An 18,033-nucleotide genomic window follows, 5' to 3' on the forward strand; every position below is an offset into this window, starting at 1 on the left:
AGCTGTCCAGTTTTCCCAGCACCACTTATTGAAGAGACTGTCTTTTCTCCATTGTATGTCTTTGCCTCCTTTGTCATAGATTAGTTGACCATAGGTGCGTGGGTTTATCTCTGGGCTTTCTCTCTTGTTCCATTGATCTATGTTTCTGTTTTTGTGCCAGTACCATATTGTCTTGATTACTGTAGCTTTGTAGTATAGTCTGAAGTCAGGGAGTCTGATTCCTCCAGCTCCGTTTTTTTCCCTCAAGACTGGTTTGGCTATTTGGGGTCTTTTGTGTCTCCATACAAATTTTAAGATGATTTGTTCTAGTTCCTTAAAAAATGCCATTGGTAATTTGATAGGGATTGCGTTGAATCTGTAGATTGCTTTTTGTAGTATAGTCATTTTCACAATATTGATTCTTCCAATCCAAGAACATGGTATATCTCTCCATCTGTTGGTATCATCTTTAATTTCTTTCATCAGTGTCTTATAGTTTTCTGCATACAGGTCTTTTGTCTCCCTAGGTAGGTTTATTCCTAGGTATTTTATTCTTTTTGTTGCAATGGTAAATGGGAGTGTTTCCTTAATTTCTCTTTCAGATTTTTCATCATTAGTGTATAAGAATGCAAGAGATTTCTGTGCATTAATTTTGTATCCTGCAACTTTACCAAATTCATTGATTAGCTCTAGTAGTTTTCTGGTGGCATTTTTAGGATTCTCTATGTATAGTGTGTCATGTCATCTGCAAACAGTGACAGTTTTACTTCTTCTTTTCCAATTTGTTTCCTTTTATTTCTTTTTCTTCTCTGATTGCCGTGGCTAGGACTTCCAAAACTATGTTGAATAATAGTGGTGAGAGTGGACATCCTTGTCTCGTTCCTGATCTTAGAGGAAATGCTTTCAGTTTTTCCCCATTGAGAATGATGTTTGCTGTGGGTTTGTCGTATATGGCCTTTATTATGTTGAGGTAGGCTCCCTCTATGCCCACTTTCTGGAGAGTTTTTATCATAAATGGGTGTTGAATTTTGTCAAAAGCTTTTTCTGCATCTATTGAGATGATCATATGGTTTTTATTCTTCAATTGTTAATATGGTGTATCACATTGGTTGATTTGCATATATTGAAGAATCCTTGCATCCCTGGGATAAATCCCACTTGATGGTGGTGTATGATCCTTTTAATGTGTTGTTGGATTCTGTTGGCTATTATTTTGTTGAGGATTTTTGCATCTATATTCATCAGTGATATTGGTCTGTAATTTTCTTTTATTGTAGTATCTTTGTCTGGTTTTGGTATCAGGGTGACGGTGGCCTCATAGAATGAGTTTGGGAGTGTTCCTTCCTCCGCAATTTTTTGGAAGAGTTTGAGAAGCATGGGTGTTAGCTCTTCTCTAAATGTTTGATAGAATTCAACTGTGAAGCCATCTGGTCCTGGACTTTTGTTTGTTGGAAGATTTTTAATCACAGTTTCAATTTCATTACTTGTGATTGGTCTGTTCATATTTTCTGTTTCTTCCTGGTTCAGTCTTGGAAGGTTATACCTTTCTAAGAATTTGTCCATTTCTTCCAGGTGGTCCATTTTGTTGGCATAGAGTTGCTTGTAGTAGTCTCTTAGGATGCTTTGTATTTCTGCGGTGTCTGTTGTAACTTCTCCTTTTTCATTTCTAATTTTATTGATTTGAGTCCTCTCCCTCTTTTTCTTGATGAGTCTGCCTAATGGCTTATCAATTTTGTGTATCTTCTCAAAGAACCAGCTTTTAGTTTTAGTGATCTTTGCCATTGTTTTGTTTCTATTTCATTTGTTTCCGCTCTGATCTTTATGATTTCTTTCCTTCTGCTAACTTTGGGTTTTGTTTGTTCTTCTTTCTCTACTTCCTTTAGGTGTAAGGTTAGATTGTTTATTTGAGATTTTTCTTGTTTCTTTAGGTAGGCTTGTATAGCTATTAACTTCCCTCTTAGAACTGCTTTTGCTGCATCCCATAGGTTTTGGATCGTCGTATTTTCACTGTCATTTGTCTCTAGGTATTTTTTGATATCCTCTTTGATTTCTTCAGTGATCTCTTGCTTATTTAGTAACGTATTGTTTAGCCTCCATGTGTTTGTGTTTTTTACGTTTGTTTCCCTGTAATTCACTTCTAATCTCATAACGTTGTGATCAGAAAAGATGTTTGATATGATTTCAATTTTTTTTTTCATTTTTTTTTTTCCAATTTTCTTAAATTTACTGAGGCTTGATTTGTGACCCAAGATGTGATCTATCCTGGAGAATGTTCTGTGCGCACTTGAGAAGAAAGTGTAATCTGCTGTTTTTGGATGGAATGTTCTATAAATATCAATCAAATCTATCTGGTCTATTGTGTCATTTAAAGCTTCTGTTTCCTTATTTATTTTCATTTTGGATGATCTGTCCATTGGTGTAAGTGAGGTGTTAAAGTCCCCCACTATTATTGTGTTACTGTTGATTTCCTCTTTTATAGCTATTAGCAGTTGCCTTATGTATTGAGGTGCTCCTTTGTTGGGTGCATATATATTTATAATTGTTATATCTTCTTCTTGGATTGATCCCTTGATCATTATGTAGTGTCCTTCCTTGTCTCTTGTAACATTCTTTATTTTAAAGTCTATGTTATCTGATATGAGTATAGCTACTCCAGCTTTCTTTTGATTTTGATTTGCGTGGAATATCTTTTTCCATCCCCTCACTTTCAGTCTGTATGTGTCCCTAGGTCTGAAGTGGGTCTCTTGTAGACAGCATATATATGGGTCTTGTTTTTGTATCCATTCAGCAAGCCTGTGTCTTTTGGTTGGAGCATTTAATCCATTCACGTTTAAGGTAATTATCGATATGTATGTTCCTAGTACCATTTTCTTAATTGTTATGGGTTTGTTTTTGTAGGTCCTTATCTTCTCCTGTGTTTCCCACTTAGAGAAGTTCCTTTAGCATTTGTTGTAGAGCTGGTTTGGTGGTGCTGAATTCTCTTAGCTTTTGCTTATTTGTAAAGCTTTTGATTTCTCCATCAAATCAAAATGAGATCCTTGCCAGGTAGAGTAATCTTGGTTGTAGGTTCTTCCCTTTCATCACTTTAAATATGTCCTGCCACTCCCTTCTGGCTTGTAGAGTTTCTGCTGAGAAATCAGCTGTTAACCTTATGGGAGTTCCTTTGTATGTTATTTGTCGTTTTTCCCTTGCTGCTTTCAATAATTTTTCTTTGTTTTTAATTTTTGCCAATTTGATTGCTATGTGTCTCGGCGTGTTTCTCCTTGGGTTTATCCTGTATGGGAGTCTCTGCGCTTCCTGGACTTGGGTGGCTATTTCCTTTCCCATGTTAGGGAAGTTTTCGACTATAATCTCTTCAAATATTTTCTCTGGTCCTTTCTCTCTCTCTTCTCCTTCTGGGACCCCTATAATGCGAATGTTGTTGCGTTTAATGTTGTCCCAGAGGTCTCTTAGGCTGTCTTCATTTCTTTTCATTCTTTTTTCTTTATTCTGTTCCATAGCAGTGAATTCCACCATTCTGTCTTCCAGGTCACTTACCTGTTCTTCTGCCTGAGTTATATTGCTATTGATTCCTTCTACTGTAGTTTTCATTTCAGTTAGTGTATTGTTCATCTCTGTTTGTTTGTTCTTTAATTCTTCTAGGTCTTTGTTAAACATTTCTTGCATCTTCTCGATCTTTGCCTCCATTCTTATTCCGAGGCCCTGGATCATCTTCACTATCATTATTCTGAATTCTTTTTCTGGAAGGTTGCCTATCTCCACTTCATTTAGTTGTTTTTCTGGGGTTTTATCTTGTTCCTTCATCTGGTATACAGCCCTCTGCCTTTTCATCTTGTCTATCTTTCTGTGAATGTGGTTTTTGTTCCACAGGCTGCAGGATTGTAGTTTTTCTTGCTTCTGCTGTCTGCCCTCTGGTGGTTGAGGCTATCTAAGAGGCTTCATGGGAGGCTCTGGTGGTGGGTAGAGCTGACTGTTGCTGTGGTGGTCAGAGCTCATTAAAACTTTAATCCACTTGACTGTTGATGGGTGGGGCTGGGTTCCCTCCCTGTTGGTTGTTTTGCCTGAGGCAACCCAACACTGGAGCCTACCTGGGCTCTTTGGTGGGGCTAATGACAGACTCTGGGAGGGCTCACGCCAAGGAGTACTTCCCAGAACTTCTGCTGCCAGTGTCCTTGACCCCATGGTGAAACAGAGCCACCCCCCGCCTCTGCAGGAGACCTTCCAACACTAGCAGGTAGGTCTGGTTCACTCTTCCCCGGGGTCACTGCTCCTTCCCCTGGGTCCCGATGCGCACACTATTTTGTGTGCGCCCTCCAAGAGTGGAGTCTCTGTTTCCCCCAGTCCTGTCGAAGTCCTGCAATCAATCCCCTCTAGGCTTCAAAGTCTGATTCTCTATGAATTCCTCCTCCCGTTGCTGGATCCCCAGATTGGGAAGCCTGACGTGGGGCTCAGAACCTTCACTCCAGTGGGTGGACTTCTGTGGTATAAGTGTTCGCCAGTCTGTGAGTCACCCACCCACCAGTTATGGGATTTGATTTTACTCTGATTGCGCCCCTCCTACCGTCTCATTGTGGCTTCTCCTTTGTCTTTGGATGTGGGGTATCTTTTTTGGTGAGTCCCAGTGTCTTCCTGTCGATGATTGTCCCACAGCTATTTGTGATTCTCAATCCTTTAACTTTGTTGAAATGGAATTTTATTAGTACAGCTTGGATTAAAGGAGTTAGTTTTTGATTTATGACTACTGGACCTCCGAGTTTTTCCACAGTTTCACTCTACTTTATGAAAACATCGTCTGGCTAGTAGCTGCCAATTTTCTAGTGCTCTTATGACTTTGGAAAAACTTACTCATGGCAATACTTCTTATTTGAATTGTCATGAGTTTTAGGAGAGCAGTTAATACAAAGGCATTTTCCAGATTTATCCTGAAGAGTGCACATGCTATGCTTTTTATTTATTTATTTATTTAATTAATTAATTTATTTTTGGCTGCGTTGGGTCTTTGTTGCTGCACATGGGCTTTCTCTAGTTGTGGTGAGCAGGGGTTACTCTTCGTTGCAGTGTGCAGCCTTCTCATTTCGGTGGCTTCTCTTGTTGTGGAGCACGGGCTCTAGGGCACGTGGGCTTCAGTAGTTGTGGTACGCGGGCTCAGTAGTTGTGGCACACGGGCTTAGTTGCTCCACGGCATATGGGATCTTCCTGGACCAGGGCTTGAACCTGTGTCCCCTGCATTGGTAGGCAGATTCCCAACCTCTGCGCCACCAGGGGATTCCCCTGTATTATATTTAATCAGGTAACTGCTTTTATTTTTTTTAAACTCCCCTCCATTTCCCCATTAGTTTAGGAATTAATGACTTTACTAATGTAGCATTTTACTGAAATGGCTTCTGAAGTTTTTGAGACTTGCTTTAGGTTAATAAACAGTACTTCTACCAGCATCTTTGAGTGACTTGTTGAAAGTTAGTTTCTGGCTCTATTCATAGACTTTATGGTGAAGAGGGCTGTGTTGGCTGCTAGTGAGAGTCAGAATGTCCTCTTCCAGCCTGCTTGCTCGCTCTTTCATTTCTTGCTCCCCCCTCCCTCCTTTTTAAACTTGGGGGGCATACTTGATGGAATTCAAGATTTGTCCCACTCTAATTTTTAGGAAAATTGTGTTATCGTAGAGCTCAGGGAATTCAGCTGCTTCATTTATTAAGTAGGATTACAAATAACTTATTATAAAGATATCTTTTGTTATTTTCTTGTTCCCTGAAGGAATGTGTAAACTGGGTATGGGATTTTTATAATGAATAATTTTTTAAAAATTATTTATTTATTTGTTTGGCTGCGCCGTGTCTTAGTTGCGACATGCGGGATATTTTAGTTGCGGCATGCGGGCTCTTAGTGCAGCGTGTGGGATCTAGTTCCCTGACCAGGGATAGAAGCCGGGCCCCCTGCACTGGGAGTGTGGAGTCTTAACCACTGGACCACCAGGGAAGTCCCATGAATAATTTTGTTTAATGTGGGGGAGGTTGGCAGTTATTTTACCCTTTGGAGATAGGCACACGTTTCCCTTTTTATGTTGCCCTGTAAAGAATACTGTCTCATAGAACAAGAAATGACTTACGTTTCATAAAACCTATGATAGTCTTTGCCCTGGCGCAAGGATATATGTACCCCCTAGGGATTGATTGGACCTGTGCTGTCCAATAAGGTAGCCATTAGCCACGTGTGGCTGTTTAAATATAAATTAATTAAAAGTAAATAAAATTCAGTTCACTTGAACTAGCCACATTTTAAGTACTCATTAGCCACATATCACAAATAACTACTGTATTGGACAGTGGTAATTCAGATAATTTCTATCATTGCAGACAGCTCTCTTGGACAGCGCTATATTAGACTGGCCATTTTTAAGAAAATAAGGCGGGAATTCCCTGGTGGTCCAGTGGTTAGGACTCTGTGCTTTCACTCCCAAGGGCTTGGGTTCAATCCCTGGTCAGGGAACTAAGATCCTGCAAGCCGCGCAGTGTGGCCAAAACAAAAAAAAGAGAAAGAGGCAAATGAAAGACCTGAATTTCTTCCTTCCACAGTGCAACTTTTCCTGTCTCCTAACTAAAATTCAGGAAAAGGTCTATTGTTTTGTGTATCATCACTTTGGCCTTGATTTTTAATGTTTATTTCTGTTTCCCAGGCTGGCAGTGATGGTGAAAGCATAGGAAACTGCCCCTTTTCCCAGAGGCTCTTCATGATTCTTTGGCTCAAAGGAGTTGTGTTTAGTGTCACAACTGTTGACCTGAAAAGGTAAGATTTGGTTGTAGTTGGGGATCAACTTGCTGTTTTCAGTTTGATCCTCTCCTCATCCCTCACTTTGCTTGCATATGTTCTATAAAGAAATGTATTAAAGTTCAGCTGATTTATGGGCATATTTAACTTGTATAAGTATTATGGATAATTCACAATGTAAGTATATTGCTTGTGGCCTCTCAGTCTTTTTAGGAACTTACTGTATGTTTACCTTATAATATCAAGAGCAGCACCGGGAGCTGTTTTAGTGTAGAAGCAGTGAAGTCTTTGACTTTACAGATAAGCATGTAACTATGCAGAACTTTCTAAGCAGACGACTTCTCAAATGTGCTCGTAGACACATGGCCTATATAATCTGGATCTTTAAAGCCAAGAGTGGGATTTTTGGAGGCTGATTACTGCTGTGGTCTTTTTCATTTCATCTACTTTTCAAAGCATAATAGGCGTTTTCTATAATATGATTTTAACCATATTTGGTTAAATACAGTTATAGAATAAGAGCAGTTATCTATGGCCCTGTGATTGTTCTTGCTAGGTGAAGGGTTGTTTCTGACTTTCTCTCTACAGACCGAAGTGGAGAGGGCTGAGAAGAGCCCTGATAAGCAGTAAGCTTTTTTTACTCAGTAACTTCTATTCTCCCTTAGCAAACAGGTCTGAGGCGAAGAACATTCATACTTAAAAAAAAAAAAAAAGATTTAAACCAAGGGTTGAGAACATTTTTACCAAGAGAAAATCTGGGATTTGGCAGTGGAAATGTATTCCTCTTGACACAAATGCCACAAAGCAAAAAATGCTTTGCTACTTATTTTTTAAGCATATTAGACATGAGCAGTATCCAAGAAAAAAATAATGACAGGCTATCACTTGATGGGTAGCAGAATTCATGAACATTCTCCTTCTGGGCATCACAATGTGAGAATTACCTGACAGCTGTAATCCCATTCCCTGTTCTAGGTTAGCATTCTCTGGGACCCCTGTCAGTTCCTTAAGATTTATTTTTACTTCACTTAATTGAGATTTTGCAGACTTAAAATCTATTTATTGAAAATAAGCCATAAAGTCTTCCAGGAACCCCTTTGGTTATATATATGAATGTAGAAATAAGCCTTTGGGAATTGTAAGAACAACAGGCTCATTTGAAGACATACCTAGCTCATATTGGACAGAGCTATTGTAAGAATGAAATAATTTATATAGTTACCCTTCTATTACTGTTTTTTTCCTACATGCATTCACAAAGGGAGTTTCCCAATATAACTCCTAAAAATAGACCATGCCGCCAAGCACACACCCTTAGTGTGTCTTAAAATACATGGATTTCTCCTATTCCATTTTTGGCTTGGAGCAAGTGAGTTGACTAACATGCTTTGAAAAAGCCTTCTTTGAACAGCTCAATACAGTGTTTGATTGTGGTGCACACCAGTAATAGAACCATAAACGATGGGAATCTGGTTCAGAAAAGGAAGTGAACTCATAACGGCTGTTTCTAAGTCATCTGTTTCATTTTTCATTTCCAAAGTTTTGATGGCATTATTCTTGGAAGTTGATTGATATTTGGGGATTTGTATATGTTTAGGAGTAATGTACCCTACATGTAAAAAGTGACACATGGGAAGTAGGATGAAAGATTCAGGGCCTCCTAATTAGAAAATTTGCTACTCAAAGAAGACGTGTGTTTATTTCCTAGAGCTTTGTGTAAAATCTACAGAGAGCACTTAATACTGGAGCCTATATTCTTTAGCTTTCTTTAAAAGTCTTAGGTCTACAGTACATATAAAAAAATCCTTCTTAAGGTCAATTAAAAGTGTGCAAGTAGTACATGATAATGAGTCCCCTTCATCCCTAACCTTGGTCATCAGGTTCCCCTTCACAGAGATAATTGCATTTAGGTTTGGTCTTTATCATCCTTCCAGACCTTTTCTATGAGTTTACATGCTTATATATAGTCTTAAGTAAGATTTCAAAGAGAAGGTACCCCAAGAGAGTGAACGTTGGCTCAAAAAAAAAAAAACCAGTGTAAATAAAATAAAGTTGTCACAGAGGACTAAAACATGCTGTAGTAAAAAGTACCTTTCATAATATATTCTTAACTTTAAAACTTTAAATATGATTGTTTTTAGAAAGCTGTGGGGGAGAAAGATTCGGTGCCTATAGTGCTTATTTTCCTGCTTTTCCTGATAATTGCCTAATTTCTTGGTGAAATGTACTGATCCCAGAACGAACTGGCGGAGAGCAATAGGACTCTACTGAGAGCTTTTTAGAAGCCCACTCTCTGCTCTGAAAAAATTATTGTTAAATGACATTTCATCCATAAGAACAAGCCAGTTTCGAGTTCTGGCACTGTGTAACACGTTCTCTTTGAAGCTCAGTCGGTGTTAGTGACTATGCTGGTGGTACTCATATGCCCTTGTGAGGCTTGGAACAACCTCCCATTGCTTCCTGCCAGTGCTGCCTTCATACTTTTGGGGGAGTAATTTCTAAACCTAATTTTCTGTTTACGCTGCAGTCGTATTACAGAACTTTCAGATTAAAAGAAAAAGTTCCCAGGCTTTAGGAATTTAGGTTTATATCAACTGCCATTTGAACAAAAGCTTCAGGTAAATATAAGTGAAAATATTAAAATATGGGACACATTTCAGGATGTTATCACATGTCATCAAAAGGGGAGCAACCATGGCATAGCAGAAAGTGTTAGGGGTAGAGACCTGGTTCTGTGTGGAGAGAGCCCTATCTCTGATTTAGCTGGGACCTTGGGCAAGCTGTCTCATCTTCTTGGAGGTCAGTTACCTCATTTTTCATTTAAATAAGAAAGAAGGGAGAAATAAACTAACATTTCTTCATTGTCTATTACGTGCTAAACACTGTTCAGGGTACTTTTTACTACTGTTATCAGACCATTTTCAGACCTATTATTGAATAGAATTTATTATTTTTATCACACTGGTGTTACAGGGCCTTTGTGGCTGACAGGTTCATGGCAGTGATCAAGATCTTTATTTGAAGACTTCCACTGTCTTCATTATGCTCAGAAGTTCTTAAATCAGAGATCAGCATCATTAGAGCACAGCCTACCTGAGAGGTAGGCTGGGGGAAGAGAAAGAAGAAAGCGTGAGAACAGTAATAAGAGAGAGACACACACACATACATACACACACTGAGACACTGACTTGGATATAGCTGAGTGTGGCCATATAGTTGTTAGGGTAAACTCTTCGGTTTTGGGAAAAGAGAGTGGAAATGATAACTTTAAGAAATTAACTTTTTATTGTAAAAGCAGTGATATCTGCTATATTACCAGTGAATAAAATTCCTCCTCCATGATATTCTCTGAGAAAATAGATAAATTGGAGAAGACCACTTTAAAAGTCTGGGAAATATTTGTTTTAATTTTTCCCATTCCCACCTTAAACGTTGAAACTATCTCATCCTTTGTGGTGTCACCAGTTCCTTCTGCTTCAGAAGTCAGCATACCATTTGTAACATTGTATGAGTCAGACCCACAAGTAAATTGCCATGATCATGGCATAAGGTTTTGGATTATTATTATGATAGTTTAACAATTTTGTTATAGTTTAAAATGTTACAGCAGAACTATAAAACTGTTAGTTCTGTATATCTTAAAAGGAGTTATAAACTCAGAACAAAATCTGATTTCCAAATAGATTCTTCAGGTAATTTGCTTTCATTATCATGTCTCTGTGGTTCTACCCTTCTGAAAATAGTCTTCAGCAAGTTGAGAGATCATTTTGAGTTCCAGGTACATCTTCAGTACACAGCAGCATGAATAACACATACAGAGAGACTAAGTGGAGTGGAACAGGCCAGCCTTTTAGAGAAATCATTCATTTCCTGCTGCTGGTCAGTCAGGAAAGTACAGACTGTTCTTCCCCTTCGTAAAGTTGACTTGGGCTACGTGAAGCCCTTGTTAGAATGGTCCTACAATTCACGATATGGGTCTCATGAATGCATTCTGAATCACATGTATACATACCCTGTGTGTGTGTGTGAGACAGAGAGAGATAGAGACAGAGAGAGTTAGAGAGTTAGAGTGTTAGAGACAGACAGAATTTCACTGCCACTGCCACTGCCACATGTCTTTATGTTCTTTTTCAAGGTAATTTCAAAGATGAAAAATCCTGTTGAGGCCACTAAGAGCTGAAATAGAAAAATGGATTGTTAGTGAAAGGTTTTCTAAACCTGTTGTCAGTATAAACTCTGCTTATAAACTATAAATAAAATCTGTTGAGCATTATAAAAGCTGAATTTGATACCTTTTCATGGGTGCTATTTTGTTCTAAAATGATTGCTCCACAAGTTGACATTAAAGTAGACAGAGATCAGCAGTATACCACATTTAATCACAATAAATAAAATCCTTTAACAGGTTGAATGGGACACACAGACAAAATACTTAGTAACTGGGATCTTGGTGTGTGTGGTTTGATGTTCACAATTCAGTCATTCAGTTAGTGACTTTAGTATTAGTCAGAATATAGCAAATCTAATGAAGGATAATTAATAGGAGTAAAGTGATCTGAAACAAAAGATTTGTGTTGTTACCTTTTTTTGCTTATTTGCCATCTGGTGTCCAGCATTCTCTTGATTTGTATGAAATAATTCTATGCCTTGAAAATCAACACCTTTAAAGTTTTAAAAGGGAACTCAATTAACGTGTAAGTCTACATACTTAGTATTTTTTTCTCTCCCTTTAGTGAGTCAACTAGTTACAGTAGGTCATTTTTAAGGACCAGCTCCAGTGGCCTGTGGCTGTGCTGTACTCATTTTATACCAAGCAGCTGGAACTGGGCCACCAGCCCAAGGGCCTCCAGTTTTTTGTGGTGAATTAAATTTTAATTGCAATTAAGCCACTTAAGTTGCTTAAAGTATTAGCTCCTATAAGGTGTCTCCTTTTCATTCCTATCTTTCCCTTTCTTTCTGTTTCTTATTTTGGTTTTTTCTTTTTTTTTTTTATGAGTATTCATGATCCAGTTTTTAAATATTTTTTAAAATTAAAAAAAATTTTTAAACATCTTCATTGGAGTATAGTTGCTTTACAATGTTGTGTTAGTTTCTGCTGTATAACAAAGTGAATCAGCTATATGTATACACACATCCCCATATCCCCTCCCTCTTGCGTCTCCCTCGCACCCTCCCTATCCCACCCCTCTAGGTGGTCACAAAGCACTGAGCTGATCTCCCTGTGCTATGCATCTGCTTCCTACTAGCTATGTATTTTACATTTGGTAGTGTATATATGTCAATGCTACTCTCTCACTTCATCCCAGCTTACCCTTCCCCCTCCCCATGTCCTCAAGTCCATTCTCTACATCTGTGTCTTTATTCCTGTCCTGCCCCTAGGTTCATCAGAACCTTTTTTTTTTTTTTTAGATTCCCTATATATGTGGTAGCATATGGTATTTGTTTTTCCCTTTCTGACTTACTTCACTCTGTATGACAGACTCTAGGTCCAACCACCTCACTACAAATAACTCAATTTTGTTTCTTTTTATGGCTGAGTAATATTCCATTGTATATATGTGCCACATCTTCTTTATCCATTCATCCGATGATGGACACTTAGGTTGCTTCCATGTCCTGGCTATTGTAAATAGAGCTGCAATGAACATTTTGGTACATGACTCTTTTTGAATTATGGTTTTCTCAGGGTGTATGCCCAGTAGTGGGATTGCTGGGTCGTATGGTAGTTCTATTTATAGTTTTTTAAGGAACCTCCATACTGTTCTCCATAGTGGCTGTATCAATTTACATTCCCACCAACAGTGCAAGAGGGTTCCCTTTTCTCCACACCCTCTCCAGCATTTATTGTTTCTAGATTTTTTGATGATGGCCATTCTGACCGGTGTGAGATGATATCTCATTGTAGTTTTGATTTGCATTTCTCTAATGATTAATGATGTTGAGCATTCTTTCATGTGTCTCTTGGCAATCTGTATATCTTCTTTGGAGAAATGTCTATTTAGGTCTTCTGCCCATTTTTGGATTGGGATGTTTGTTTTTTTGATATTGAGCTGCATGAGCTGCTTCTGTATTTTGGAGATTAATGCTATGCCCGTCACTTCATTTGCAAATATTTTCTCCCATTCTGAGGGTTGTCTTTTCATCTTGTTCATGGTTTCCATACAAATACAAATATAAGATTTTTAGAAATTTCATGTAATGTCTGAAACATTTATATTAACATATTTCCATGCAAATAACCCAATGAAAGTTTAGTATTAGTTGTTTGTTTTTTTATACTGCAGGTTCTTATTAGGCATCAATTTTATATACATCAGTGTATACATGTCAATCCCAATCGCCCGTTTTTTTCCTGTAACTGATACCTTGTCTCATAGCGTTGTGGTCGGAAAAGATACTTGATACGATTTCAATTTTGTTAAATTTACCAAGGCTTGATTTGTGACCCAAGATATGATCTATTCTGGAGAATGTTCCATGAGCACTTGAGAAGAAAGTGTATTCTGTTGTTTTTGGATGGAATGTCCTATAAATATCAATTAAGTCCATCTTGTCTAATGTGTCATTTAAAGCTTGTGTTTCCTTATTTATTTTCATTTTGGATGATCTGTCCATTGGTGAAAGTGGGGTGTTAAAGTCCCCTACTATTATTGTGTTGCTGTTGATTTCCCCTTTTATGGCTGTTAGCATTTTCCTTATGTATTGAGGTGCTCCTATATGTTGGGTGCATAAATATTTACAACCTTCTTCTTGGATGGATCCCTTATAGTAGTCTTTATTTTAAAGTCTATTTTGTCTGATACGAGAATTGCTACTCCAGCTTTCTTTTGATTTCCATTTGCATGGAATATTTTTTTCCATCCCCTCACTTTCAGTCTGTATGTGTCCCTAGGTCTGAAGTGGGTCTCTTGTAGACAGCATATATACAGGTCTTGTTTTTGTATCCATTCAGCCAGTCTATGTCTTTTGGTTGGAGCATCTAATCCATTTACATTTAAGGTAATTATTGATATGTATGTTCCTATTACCATTTTCTTAATTGTTTTGGGTTTGTTTTTGGAGGTCTTTTCCTTCTCTTGTGTTTCCTGCCTAGAGAAGTTCCTTTAGCATTTGTTGTAAAGCTAGTTTGGTGATGTTGAATTCTCTTAAATTTTGCTTGTCTGTAAAGGTTTTAATTTCTCTGTCAAATCTGAATGAGATACTTTCTGGGTAGAGTAATCTTGGTTGTAGGTTTTTCCCTTTCATCACTTTAAATATGTCCTGCCACTCCCTTCTGGCTTATAGAGTTTCTGCTGAAAGATCATGTGTTAACCTTATGGGGATTCCCTTGTATGTTATTTGTTGCTTTTCCCTTGCTGCTTTTAATATTTTTTCTTTGCATTTAATTTTTGATAGTTTGATTTATATGTGTCTTCGCATGTTTCTCCTTGGATATATCCTGTATGGGACTCTCTGTGCTTCCTGGACTTGATTGACTATTTATTTTCCCATATTAAGGAAGTTTTCAACTATAATCTCTTCAAATATTTTCTCAGTCCCTTTCTTTTTCTCTTCTTCTTCTGGGACCCCTATAATTCGAATGTTGGTGCATTTAATGTTATCCCAGAGGTCTCTGAGACTGTCCTCAATTCTTTTCATTCTTTTTTCTTTATTCTGCTCTGTGGTAGTTATTTCCACTATTTTACCTTCCACGTCACTTACTGTTCTTCTGCCTCAGTTATTCTGCTATTGATTCCTTCTAGAGATATTTTAATTTCATTTATTGTGTTGTTCATCACTGTTTGTTTGCTCTTTAGTTCTTCTAGGTCGTTGTTAAACGTTTCTTGTATTTTCTCCATTCTATTTCCAAGATTTTGGATCTTTACTATCATTACTCTGAATTCTTTTTCAAGTAGACCGCCTATTTCCTCTTCATTTGTTTGGTCTGGTGGGTGTTTACCTTGTTCCTTCATCTGCTGCATATTTCTCTGTCTTCTCATTTTGTTTAACTTACTCTGTTTGGGGTCTCCTTTTCGCAGGCTGCAGGTTCATAGTTCCCATTGTTTTTGGTGTCTGCCCCCAGTGGGTGAGGTTGTTTCAGTGGCTTGCTGGCCGTTGGGTGGAGCTGGGTCTTAGCGTTGAGATGGAGATCTCTGGGAGAGCTCTTGCCGATTGATATTACGTGGGGCCAGGACGTTTCTGTTGGTCCAGTTTCCTGAAGTCGGCTCTCACACCTCAGAGGCTCAGGCCTGACACCAGGCCGGAGCACCAAGACCCTGTCAGCCACACAGCTCAGAAGAAAAGGGAGAAAAAAAGAAAGAAAAATAAATTATTAACATAAAAAATAATAATAATTTAAAAAAAGAGAGCTAACAAACCAGTAAACAAGTACACCAATGATAACAAGTGCTAAAAACTAAACTAAGATAAACATAAATATCAGAAACAAATCAGTCACAGACAGCAAACCCCAAGTCTACAGTTGCTCCTAAAGTCCACCACCTCAATTTTGGGACGATTCGTTGTCCATTCAGGTATTCCACAGATGCAGGGTACTTCAAGTTGACTGTGGGGATTTAATCCGCGGTTCCTGAGGCTGCACGGAGAAATTTCCCTTTCTCCTCTTTGTTTGCCCAGCTCCTGGGGTTCAGCTTTGGTTTTGGCCCTGCCTCTGCTTGTAGGTTGCCCTCAGGCATCTGTTCCCTGCCCAGACAGGAGAGGGTTAAAGCAGCGGCTGATTAGGGGGCTCTGGCTCACTCATGCCAGGGAGAGGGAGGGGTACGGTAGTCATAATTGGAATACAGGGCGAGCCTGTGGCAGCAGAGGCCAGCGTGACATTGCAACAGCCTGAGGCGCCGTGTGTTCTTCCAGGGAAGTTGTGCCTGGATCACGGGACCCTGGCAGTGGTGGGCTGCACAGCCTCCGGGGGCTGTGGTGTGGATAGTGACCTGTGCTTGCACACAGGATTCTTGGTGGCAGTGGCAGCAGCCTTAGCGTTTCATGCCCGTCTCTGGGGTCCGAGCTGATAGCCATGGCTCGTGCCCGTCTCTGGAGCTCTCTTAGGCGGTGCTCTGCCTACTGTGGGCACACGGGAAAGGAATCCCTTCTCCTCGTGCACCCTGAAACAATGGTCTCTTGCCTCTTTGGCAGGTCCAGACTTTTTCCCGGACTCCCTCCCGGCTAGCTGTGGTGCACTAGCCCCCTCAGGCTGTGTTCACGCAGCCAACCCCAGTCCTCTCCCTGGGATCTGACCTCCGAAGCCCGAGCCTCAGCTCCCAGCCCCCGCCCACCCCAGCGGGTGAGCAGACAAGCCTCTCAGGCTGGTGAGAGCTGGTTGGCACCAATCCTCTGTGCGGGAATCTCTCCGCTTTGCCCTCTGCACCCCTGTGGCTGCGCTCTCCTCCGTGGCTTCAAAGCTTCCCCCCTGCCTACCCCTTGTTTCCACCAGTGAAGGGGCTTCCTTAGTGTGTGGAGAGTTTTCCTCCTTCACAGCTCCGTCCCAGAGGTGCAGGTCCCATCCCTAGTCTTTTGTCTCTGTTTTTTCTTTTTTCTTTTGCCCTACCCAGGTACGTGGGGAGTTTCTTGCCTTTTGGGAAGTCTGAGGTCTTCTGCCAGTGTTCAGTAGGTGTTCTTTAGGAGTTGTTCCACTTGTAGAAGTCTTTTTGATGTATTTGTGGGGAGGAAGGTGATCTCCAGGTCTCACTCCTCCGCCATCTTGAAGGTCCCCCCTAGTTTTTTCTCTTTATATATTTCCTTTTCTTCATCTAGAAACAAACTTACTCTGGTAAGTAATGGTGGAAATAAAAAGCCCCCAAGATATTGGAGAATATTCATGCTCTCATCTCAAGGCATGAATTCTATGCATTTTGCTTTTCCTAGATATCACTTAAGGGAAGCATTTGAATGAATTTGAATGAATTCTTGAATATTTATTGAAGACCTTTTATGAAAAAAACCAAAGATGCCCTGAAAATTTTAGCCATTGCTTATTCAGTTTCATTTTTCTCACACTGCAGTTCTTGAAATGTTAAGTTTCTGGGAAGCATCTGTAAAAATGAGCCTTTGTGGGTCAAATGAAACACCCGAGACCTTAGAGTGCCAGTGAGGACTTGAAGTTGAAGAATCTTAGATTCTATCTGTTTGCTGACTTGATAACAACCTCTAAGTGAGTCACTTCAATGCGTACAACTTGTCCATTTATTTGGCGTCTACTGATCTGTTAGGGGCATTAAAGTTTCTTCTCAAATTTACTTTCACTTGGAGTAAGGACCTAACATGATTGTGCTTTATCTCAACAGTTAATCCTGAAAATAGTTTTATCATCTTTAAAAAAAAATCTTTATAGCCTTTTAGCAGAAACAAGAAGGACTATTTGCTAGTCATTAATGTTAAGGAAAATTGGTAAACATATGCCTGGTTTCACTTTACTTACACACTTCTATATTAATCAGATTTCTTATTACCAGTTAATGCTAGATAACCAGTTTTGAACCATCAGACTCAGAGTTTAAAACTGCCAATTTCATCACTTGTATAAAGTTTAGTTCACTGTCACACCCATTATTTGATTTGATCTTTACAGGCAGAGCCAGTCTTATATCCATAGTACAAATGAGGAAATCTAGACCCAAAGAGGTTGTGATTTACTTAGTCACATAGCTGGTGAATGGTAGAACTGTTCAATTTGGGACTTTAACCAGGTCCTTTTTATTTGGTCTTTGGTTCTTTCTTCTCTACCATGCTAACTTTATCCCTCCTCTAATAAATATTTTTGTTTTGAGATCTTGAAAGCTGTCATAATTTATTATAGAAGTAATAGCTGCTATTTATTTTGCCGCCCTCCCTTATGGGTTATTTTAAAGCATTGATTTCTTTCTTCTCCCTTACCTAAATCCACCCTGTTCATAAAAAAATTATTACCTTATATTTAGGCATTAATGGACTGTTTGTTAGTCATAAAAATGTTGGTGGATATGTTTTATAACTTTGGAATGAGAGAAGTGTCTTCCAGGTGATCACAGTTTGTGTATGATGAGATTAAAGAACATTCTTATTCGTCACTGGTATTGATGGGAAATGTGTGTATTCTCTTTCTCTTGTGTACTTTATACAGTTTTATTAGCCCTACTTGCTGTGGTGAGATACTGTTGTTCTTGCTTACCTTTGTGCTACCTTTTTAAACTTTAAAGTGTTAGGATTTGAAAATAAATATATAAACCCTAAACTGTTAGGATTTCTGGACTCTTGATTATGTACAAGGTCTTCCTGAGTTGAGTAGGAAGTAAATTATAAGTGGGAACAAATGTGAGTCTG

The 18,033-nt window shown here is 39.0% G+C and overlaps 1 protein-coding gene across 2 annotated transcripts in view; it reads left to right on the forward strand.

The window, feature by feature from the left end:
* Window positions 1–18,033, forward strand: part of CLIC4 (chloride intracellular channel 4) — a 95,040-nt gene that overhangs the window by 46,605 nt on the left and 30,402 nt on the right. For both annotated transcript variants that reach the window (XM_057544363.1, XM_057544424.1), the window contains exon 2: window positions 6,650–6,759. In XM_057544363.1, the coding sequence (XP_057400346.1) occupies window positions 6,650–6,759 (110 nt within the window). The remainder of the gene's footprint in view (window positions 1–6,649; window positions 6,760–18,033) is intronic.

Source organism: Balaenoptera acutorostrata, chromosome 1, assembly GCF_949987535.1.
Source record: "Balaenoptera acutorostrata chromosome 1, mBalAcu1.1, whole genome shotgun sequence".
NCBI lineage: Eukaryota > Metazoa > Chordata > Mammalia > Artiodactyla > Balaenopteridae > Balaenoptera > Balaenoptera acutorostrata.